A 10389-nucleotide genomic window follows, 5' to 3' on the forward strand; every position below is an offset into this window, starting at 1 on the left:
CCAATATCAATTTTTCGTGAAATTTTGATTTTAATATTTATAAAAATTGATACCGGAATACGAAAGCTCTAAATAAATATAACATAATATAGATAGACACTTTGTTAGGTATGTTTTTCCAGGCGTAACGCTTCAGTCCATTGTGAACATTAATAAAATTCAAATTTAATTCTTAAAGTTATTCGATATTAAGACACATTTTGCTAAATCCGACCTCGCTTTTAAAACCCTCTGAATAAATTATTCGTCGGAAAGGACAGAAAACTTTACTTTAACAAAGTCCGCTGAGTTGTGCTTCTAAGAGAAACCTGTATCATGAAAATTATTTTAGAAGGACTTAAAAGTAATACATATTTTAACGGAGCTTTGCTTTATAAATTATCATAAAAATATAGATAATGCGAGTTACCGGTTTTAAGCAACACTAACATGTTTCAATGCGAAATGGTCAAGCTTACATATTATTGGATCCCAACTAAATATTGCTAAACTAAGCAGTCTAGTCTAAAATTTTTAATTCAGTTATAAATTTAAGTAAATAGTCTAATGTGATCGCATATTATGAGTATATATTGGCTATTATATTCGATCCTATTCACAACACAAATGTCGAACATCTAACTAATTGCAGTGTACATACGCCACCGTCAACCGTGTGCATTTGCATAAGCTATTGAGGAGTGTTGTCATTGTAGCGGTATAATTAGTATGAATGTTAATGGATAGGTCATAAAATTCTTGACTTTCTATTCTTAATTTTACCAACACAACAAAGATAAATTTACAAACAGTTTTAAGGTTTCACAAACACGAATAAACACTAATTTCCTCCTGCTTCACATACATTTTATATGAATATAAGGGGTACATTTTATCAATCCAATACTATTGAGTTCGAAGCGTGGTTTCGAAGAGATAGTAGGTACATAAAGGCCATTTAGAAAAGTCTGACTCACGTACTCCGTACATATTTAAAATAATGGTTGGAACGTGACATTTTCACTCAAGGTGTAAAACTTTAAAGTGTAATATAGCTAAATTTATTGTCTAGCATAATCTGATAATATGTGATGTATATTTATAATTCAGACACGTTTTTCTTATAATAGAAGTAATATTAATAAATCAATTAATTTTTATAACATACGTTTTCGTTATTTAAGACAAATAAATGGTTAAGGGCCGATTTTTCAATGCTTGGATAAAACTTATTCGTCGAATAATGTATAAAACTACCATTTTAAAAACGTATTCTAATTGCCCGTATTTGACAGTTTACGTGACATTTTAATATTATCATGTAATACTTTATTGGACGGATAAGTTTTATCCAAGCATTGAAAAATCGGCCCTAACAGCTGTGCTTATAAAATAAGTAGGTATATATAGTTAACTAGATTCATTCTCGCAGTATCTACGAATTAAAAATTAGAATTTAGAATCTGATGATGTTGCATGGTACATAGAAAATAAATCTTACTAAAAAAGAAGGCTACACCTGTTTATTCACTTATGACTTACTGGCCCGATAATTCCGAAGAACCTTCCGTGATTGACAGTTTAAATCGCCGTAAAGTTTCCGGAAATTTTCCAATCTTCTGTGCAATTTCCTTTAATTTTCATTAGGTAAAATCTTCCTACAAAGCATTATAAAATTTAAAAAAATGTATTTCTTGTTTTGTAACCAATATAAATATTTTTTCATTTTTAATACAGAAATATTTAGATTTAATTTTAAATGACTAGATATTTGCAACCATTGTGGAAGACATTCATTTCGATTACAATTTATTCAAACAGTTAACAATTTTAATACCAAAAGTAAAGAGATATATAGAAAATATAAGAGATATAGAAAGCTTGAAATCTGTACATTAAACTCTTAGAGCCACACAAAGGAAAATGGCGAGACTCAAAACGCATTAGGGCGAGACCTCACTAAGAAAACACTTGCGAGGAAAGACGAACTGCTATTGAATTGGAATTTTATACATTAAAGGGTTTACCCCAAGTCTATCCAATCCCACAACAATTATTAAGTTTATTTGTATCGATCGTCTAACCTAGTTTCAATCTTCTATTTAGATACCTATTGTCAAAATGGAAATGGTAGCGCATGTGTATTAAGTTCTTATATCACACAAGAAAAGTAAATGCTTATTATGAAAAATAGCCAATTAGCAAAGGGAAAAATACCATAACAGCCACTGCATCATTAATTGCCTTTGTTCAAAGCTTTAACTTCTTAGCTCGTTCTGGATCCAGCATTAGGCAAATATTTGCGAACAGTACCACTTAATTAATTGCATACACCCTTATTCCCTCTCCCAGCCACAATACGTGTCTAACGACAGAATCTAATCTGGATTTTTTAAACGAGTAAAATGTTAATTTATGTGGGTGCTTTATTTTATACCTTTTTTAATTTTTAATTCTCTATGAGATACGGCAGCAAATGGAATTAATTCTTGACGACTAAAACGTCCTTTTCCTAATTTAATAACATCGCAACTCGCAGGTTTTTGTAGTTTATAAATAGGTGAATGTACAGAAATGAGAAAGTATAAACAAATAATATACCTTCTCTCGGTATAATAGGAATAGTCTCAAAAACTTCTTCAGTCAGGATTTCTCGTGATAGTGCTCTTTTTGTTGTTACTTATTATACCGAGTAAGTTCTTCTCTGAGGAATATATTTTTCTAACTAGATATCCTAGTCACTCCTCGTGCGTAGAAATGTGAACAATTCCTCCTTCTAAATCAAACACTCAAAGCATCTATTGTGCTTAGCCTAAACCACTTCTATATTAATTTAGTTTCATTAGTGTATAAAGGGGAAAATGTACTAAATAGTAGGTACTGTAAAGTACTAAAGGAATTAGTTTAACTGATTGTTTTCCAGGATTGCGTGAAGGGTGAATTATTGCTTGAAGTACCTGTACTTAGATGCTGTTACATTTTTGTGCACGTAATAAAAATTTTACCTAGTTACATGTTTTTCGCAAAAAAGGAAGAAATGTAAGCAATTAATTACTAAGATGTATTAAGGGAAAAGACTCCATATTTTTTGCACCATTTGTTGTAGTAAGTATGTAAGTATGAGATTGATTTAGCGAAACTGTAAAGTTTTAAATAAAGCAAAGCTTTGGAAGTAACTTCATATGCTCATTGCTATTCAATTAGCGCGGCGTATACAAAATTTCATTAGAAATCATATAAAAGTCCATTAGTGCGCAGCGGCTTCAGATGAAAATGCCAAAGGTTTCCATCCCTTACACGTGCCTATGGAATGTAATTAATTGAGGTATATTTTTTATAAATAAAAAATCGTTGCAAAAATTTTTATTCATAAATGCAAATAATAGTATATTTGTTCAACTTCGCATACCTGTAAAAAAAATTACAAAATACAGGACAGTAAAGTATGGATATAGCCTCGCGGTTTTCTTATTTCGCGGTTATGACGTAATTAATATTATACCAGAGGTTTATTAGTCTGAGTAAGAAATGAGCTATATTTTTCTTTAGGTAATAAAATTAAGTATGATCGTGTTCTATAATGTGAAACATGAGTATGATCCTTTTGCTTCTTAATTAGGTATTATATTATAACATGATGATACCTATAACGCCGCTGAGATTTAACATAATTAACTTTTTTCTAAAATCTAGATAACTTACGTAACAGTAAGTAAGAGGGTTAATTGGGGCTCAAAATATTCAAAGACCTCAAACACCATCCACCACAGTTTGTATACTATCTTCATTAATTAGTATTTTGATGTTTTTAAATCATTACCATTGTTCGTAATGTCTTTATCAATTAAAAATGGAATAGCTTCACGTTGGGAAGCACGAGCAAATTAATGCCCGCGGCAATAGATTGAATGCAATGGGGAACATGGAAATATTAAAATACACTTTACACTATGATAGGATATAATTATTCTGAGAATATTAATTACGCTTAGTACTTCCCCGTTGCAAATAAGTTTATTTATGCCGTATCACGAGTCGGCGTACAGAATTGAATTATCACAAACACAGAAGAATCGTGTTCTCTCATCCGTCTTGATGAAGATGCATAACATTATTTGTTTTTATCTTCTAAGAAATTCGGCGTAATTTATTGTCTTCATTAAAAACTTACAAATTATTATAAAATATTTTTTTTTTATATTAACAATTAACATGCTTCAACAACTTACGAAAAAAATCAGTCGCATTAGGCACCTCTTTTTTTAAAGACGATTAGAAACTTACAAACAACATTGCCTTTAAATAATTTTGGTACCTCCCCATTTATAAAAATAGAAAAACAAAATGAGGGCGAATAATTCGCTAGGTAGAGATAAATATCATCCGTTTTCGTATACATTTTAATGACGAAATATCGGTTCCAGAGTGGAGTCGACACTCTAATAAATGTTAACGTTGACCTTTACTGACAACCTCAATTCTCGTAATATTAGTTTATCTAATGAATCGCATTATGTTTTGAGTATCGAACTAATTTGGTTGGAAATTGGAAGGTATAAGTTTGTATATAAATTATACCGAAATAATTTTAAGAGGTTACACGAAAATTCAAAACTCAACCACTTCTTCATATAAAAGCTTACCTACTGATATCGAAGTTTGTAAACTCGACGAAAATTGTACTCGCTGTGGTCACGGCTCACGGTAATGAATATCTCTCGAGCATCCTGAGATGTTGTTGTTTGTGAATATTAATTTCCGAGGTATTGTTGTGCTGTATCCTGTATCACAAACTTTAATAATAAATTGCTATAATTATTTCTAAAATTAGAAATCTATAAATAAATTTTATAAGTACGTACGCCCAAAAATACAATTTTAAAGAAGTCGGTTAAAAGTAATAACTATCAATAACATTACCAAGAAATTACTACGTCAATTTACCGGGATAATAATTCTCGGATAGAAGGCAAATTTAATAGCTCTGTCAACATTATTTCTGTCAAGTTCAGTGACCCAAAATTATTATCAGTTACCAACTAATCAGGTCTATACATACCACTCTATACTTATAGGCTTATCACTAGGTATAATTTTTATCAACTTCCAAAATTATAACTCATTCATTGATCTGCTGATGTGCTGCTGAAATGAAAATGAACTTTTATCCTTCTTCACTTCCAACAAAATCATACTAAAAATATAAAAAGAGTATATATTTGTAGACTTTGAAGAAAATAGGTCGCAATTCTGCTGCTTGCAGGCGGCTGTAGGTATACGCTTATTAAGCATAGTTAATAGCAGCACATTGTTTCTTAGAGTTGCCAACGCCAGCTCTTGGATAAAACATACGTGAGAATATTTTCAAGTAGAGAAAAGCATTTTTATTTATTATATAAATCTATTTTTAGTCTGCTATAAAAATGAAAAATATGTACCTACTATTTAGTTAAGATAGATCTGAAGTTATAACTTTTTGAAGTTTTAGTATTCTAGTCACAGTATTGACTTACACAATTTAAAAAAATGCGCATTTTATGAAGATGATATTATAATATAATATATTCAGTACAAATATTGTATTTTAGAAGTTAAAACAAATTCAGTTATATATTACAGGTACACTGCTACAGTCTACACGTGCTACGCAATGCGCTACGGCTGCATTTTATTTTCATATTCACCTTTCGTAGTCCAAGACAGCATGATTTTTATTTAATTAACTTCTTTATATTATCCATTTTCTTTGAATTGTTACTTTATATTTCTCTTTTTTGCTTGGTTAGACGTATTTCTCTGTATCGAAAGGAACCATTATGTTACACTATTTCTATTACCAATTATTACTAATGGAGTTTATAACAAAATTTAAAGTTATAAGATTCTTATTCCATTACGTGTTTTGCTTGTGTAAAACAAACTATGCAGACTAATTAAAATAATAGCATATTATTTACTCGGCTCTAACGTAACATTGCAACATTTTGAATGGCTGAAGATTTGAATAGATAAGCATGACGTTCATTCAAATGGGCTATAATGAAGAACTATTCGTCCAGTTGTAATTAAATAGCATTTTGAATAATGAACATTAGTTACTGTAGAAATAAATGATCACATACATAAAAGATAAAACGAACGGGAATGCTTTTTCTTTACAAAAAAATTGATAGATAAAATAATCTACAGTGCATATTATGTAGATCGAGATGATATCTATAGACCATTAGGTATCAAAAAATGTAAACCTACCTATATATTAAATAAAAACTACAAATGACCCACCAATTGTGATCCGAAAAGTATACGACATTACAATTTATATATATGTATACGAGTAGACCGAAGGTGTACATTATACAACCTTCATATTATATTATAGACACTTCATAATATGATAACGAAATTACTTCACATTAGTCAACAAAAGTTCGCTAATGGCATTCGAAATAACATAGCCATAGTAAGTTTTAATTTACTGTCGTAGTGCAAAGTAATTGTGGGTGAGGCGGGAAAGTTTGTTGTTGGTGGAGCTAGTTCCGATTCATAAAATACCTACTGCAAAATGCAAGAAGGAAAAGTTTGCATATTTGTCGGGGTAATTGAATTAAAACTTATCTATCCCATAATTTATGGTAAACTAATTCTTTCATTCGCTTTTTATACCATACAGAAATTAATTACCTTTAAATACATAATACCTTCACATTAATTGAATTCAATACAAGTATTTAAGATATACATTTTAGGATTCTGGTCTTTTGGTTATTTTTAATGTTTTTGTACAAAAGATACATTTACGTTTTACGTCAATAATAATAGATAACCGAGATTATCATTTCGCGTTAAACGCTAATTATGACTATCTGAGTTTTACCGAAACAAAATTTATGGAATTATAAAGTAACAATAACAGCTACTTCTAGAGAAATTCTAGATAATGTATTCTCGATATCTTAATAAAGAGTAAACATGAATCGGGGTTATCACAAGTTCGTCTATATTACATAAACGGATTTGCTTCCTCACATTCATTTTTACATCTCAAGTGCAAGAGACACCTTTGATCAAGTAAGTAAATTATAATTATAATTAATTAAATACACAAAAAATACTAATATCGTTCAATAATATAGTAATGGATAAGAATATTTTATAGAGATTTTTAATAATTATTTATATTCAATTAAATATAAAATTGAAAATTAAATTTTATCAAGATTTTCCACTTCATAACCTAAATGTTTGATGACGAATTAAAAAATTAAGATAGTTTTGATTATAAAGTGATTTTTTCAAAATTTAACGGTATATCGTATAATAGTGATTTTTAATCGCTAAATTCTTTATTACGATATGTTATATAAACAATACAAGGTACAGTGATACAATGGTCTTCGTTATAGATTATCTTGTGAAAGTCCATCAGAAATGTAAGCTTTTCAGTAATCGCAAGATCTTTCAGCACATCTGCTATTCCGCGCACGACCTTAATTCATTGTCGCTTAATACCAAAGCTCGCAAGGCTTAGCTGTTTTTTTCTCTCATGACACATCGAAACCAATATTAATCGATTCCGTTCGTTTGGACGCGATCAGCGTGAAATATGATTGTAATAAGAGATGGAACGATGAAAAACTCGCTTATGGGCGCGTTCCCACCGTGTCGTGACGACAGATAATCGTGTAGTTTTAAGTGTCGTGGCTTATATGTTTAAATGGAGGTGTTCACATTTACAACGACACAATTTACTATCGTCTACGACAGTTTTTGCAGTGACGACACTTTGTCGTGACAGTGGGAACGGCAAGCACGACAGTCGTAAAACGATAAAAAATCGTGGACGGCAACTCTATGACGTCCATTGAACTCAGGAGAGTAAACGCACTAGTAATCACCAAGCGAACGCAGAGGCGACTAGATTTGTAGCTTGCTGATGATGTGTAAACGACAAAGCGACTGCCAGGAAACGATAAAATGTCGTCGCGATCCAATGGGAACAGCTAGATACGACAGTCGCTAAACGATAAAAAATGTTGACGACAAACAATCGTTATAATGGGAACAGGTAGAGACGACAGTCATCGAACGATAAATTAGTCGTTACGACATAGTGGGAACGCGCCCTATATCGCGGCCATTTTGACCGCATTCATCCGTGAACGAAGTTTTTGGGACAATAATTTATGGTAAATTTTAAATGTTGGATTTAAATTTTTAAATGCGATATTTTTTAAGAAAATGACGAAAGGGACAAATGAGGCTGATTGTAACAATGAATCTCAACTACTCTACGCAGCAACATTTATAATTTCCTTATAGGATTAATCAGATTGATGAAATTTATAATTAAATGAATCGAAAATATTTAATTAATTTCATATGCAATTTTTATTTTAAATTTATTTAATTCAGACTCTATATTATTAAGTTTCTACAAATTGCGGTGACGGATTAAAAAATACTGACTTATGCCATTTCCAGATCCACCTCAAATTATAATATCAAAGAATCATATCTATCTCTATCTCTATACTAAGAGAGAACAGAACTCAACAGTCAACTCTATTATGATTGCAAATCGCATTTTAAAGCGTAACTCATTTTCAGAATGAAAGTAACACTCGTGCTAGTTCTTCTGGCGTGCGCCATGACCTTCGTATACGGAGACCTCGTGTGCGGTTCCTCCTACTGCAAAGAGCACCCCTGCACAAACAAAATTAGCGATAAGAGCTGCAAAACACCGTCGACCTACCGCGCCAACCACGCTGGCAAATGCGCTTGCTGCCCCGCTTGTGTGACCTTATTGTGTATGTATTGATTTTTAAATAGACAATTTTATTGCATATCACCATTGTAAAAAGCTATTCACTCGTATTATACCTAATTATATAGGTATAGATTGTCTAATCTAAAAATGAACGCCCCTCCACTAAACTTAATTGTTTCAATGTGTGAGGACAAATAATTATTGAACCACTTTATATGTGTGCGCGCGTCGATTCTACTGCAAACTTTGACACTCGCGCACTGATTTGTCAACTAATCGGGCGATCAGTTCAGGTGCCTAGCATTGTATGGCGGGGAGAGCGCGCTATGTACGGAATGACACGTCCGTTCTGTCGTGCATCGCGTCATTTATGCACTAGTTGGCCAACTGGTCCTGTCGTTCGGGCATGGACGGGACTGGAGGACTGAACGACCAATGAGGCAGACCAATTTGTGTGTATTGCGTCTATACACGTACTTTGAATGTGAGCGTAAACACAGTGGAGGGGCGTTCATTTTTAGATTAGACAATCTCTACATAAAGATAAGAAAACAGTCTGACGCTATAAGTTAGTTCTTTAAAGAAACGAATCTTCAATGGCGGCGCTTATCATTCCCTCTCGCTCACACACGGCCGTACGGTATGCAAAAAAAAAATGGAAAAATAAAATCACTAAAATGTATTTGATTTTCCCTATAATAGTTTTTATCATAAATTTACAATGACAATTATGCATTTGCGAAAGTAAATAATGTTTTATTGGAATTTGACAAAACATGTTCTTTGGGAAAAGTTGTTCAGTTTTATGGGCTTATTACAAGTATTATGGGGATTTTATTACATTCTGTATACGTAAATATGATAATTCATATAAATACACAAATACAATAACAAAAAAGTTTGTCAACAAACAATTTGAAATAATTAATAAAATAATTATCAATTTACGTTATTTTTATTTTCTTTTTTGATGATCCTACCATCTGTCAAAGTCAGCTTTGGCCGCCATTGAAGATTCGTTTCTTTATTGAACTGACTAATACGTACAAAAATAATTATCACAAATTATGTTTTTGAATATTAATAATACTATGAAACTTTATCTCACTGTAACCAAGGAACATGTTTTGTAGTTAATATAAAATATTATAACTCATTTTAGAAGATCTTTATAACTGAGGACTTTAACGATTGCAAGAAATACATTTTTTTACTTTATTTAGAATTGCGTGAAATAAAGTCTATAAAGCGCTTAACAGCTTCGTGACATTTTAGAATTTAACCGTAAACTGTTTCTCATTTATTTATTTTCTATTCCAATTTCCAATACTTAGATGTGTAAAAAAATTTCTATATTAAACATGTTTTATATGATTTCAGCGGAAGGCGCGGCGTGTAAGACCTACAGTAAGGAGTTGGGAGAGACCCCCTCGGCTGTGTGTCGCGAACCCCTCAAGTGCCTTAAAGGAGTTTGCACCAAAGTTGCACCTAGACGTTAAATCTTTGATAGCTGATATCACCTAAACATGAAATCAAAGTCCTAGACTACAATATTCATTCATTATACCTAAATAAAAACTACACACATACAAATGCTATAACCGATATAGGCTTTAATAATTAAAATATTTTACATAAAA

The 10389-nt window shown here is 31.5% G+C and overlaps 1 protein-coding gene across 1 annotated transcript; it reads left to right on the forward strand.

Moving 5' to 3' along the window:
• The first annotated feature begins 6982 nt into the window (after positions 1-6982).
• On the forward strand, positions 6983-10389 carry LOC149485822 (fungal protease inhibitor-1-like). The gene is made up of 3 exons (XM_089699114.1): positions 6983-7050; positions 8590-8789; positions 10130-10389. Exons 2-3 carry the CDS (start codon positions 8591-8593, stop codon positions 10246-10248), a joined length of 318 nt encoding a protein of 105 aa, XP_089555240.1. The 5' UTR covers positions 6983-7050; position 8590; the 3' UTR covers positions 10249-10389.

The sequence above is a fragment of the Colias philodice genome, chromosome 9 (assembly GCF_061535455.1).
Source record: "Colias philodice isolate Cphi_HAF_F1 chromosome 9, ilColPhil1 Martin Lab GWU primary, whole genome shotgun sequence".
NCBI lineage: Eukaryota > Metazoa > Arthropoda > Insecta > Lepidoptera > Pieridae > Colias > Colias philodice.

Excerpts from the sequence above, each read along its gene's own strand:
- LOC149485822 (XM_089699114.1), top strand. The coding sequence starts at position 8,591 with ATGAAAGTAACACTCGTGCTAGTTCTTCTGGCGTGCGCCATGACCTTC. Across the intron at positions 8,790-10,129 it reads CGCTTGTGTGACCTTATTGT|CGGAAGGCGCGGCGTGTAAG; the intron begins GTATGTATTGAT and ends ATATGATTTCAG.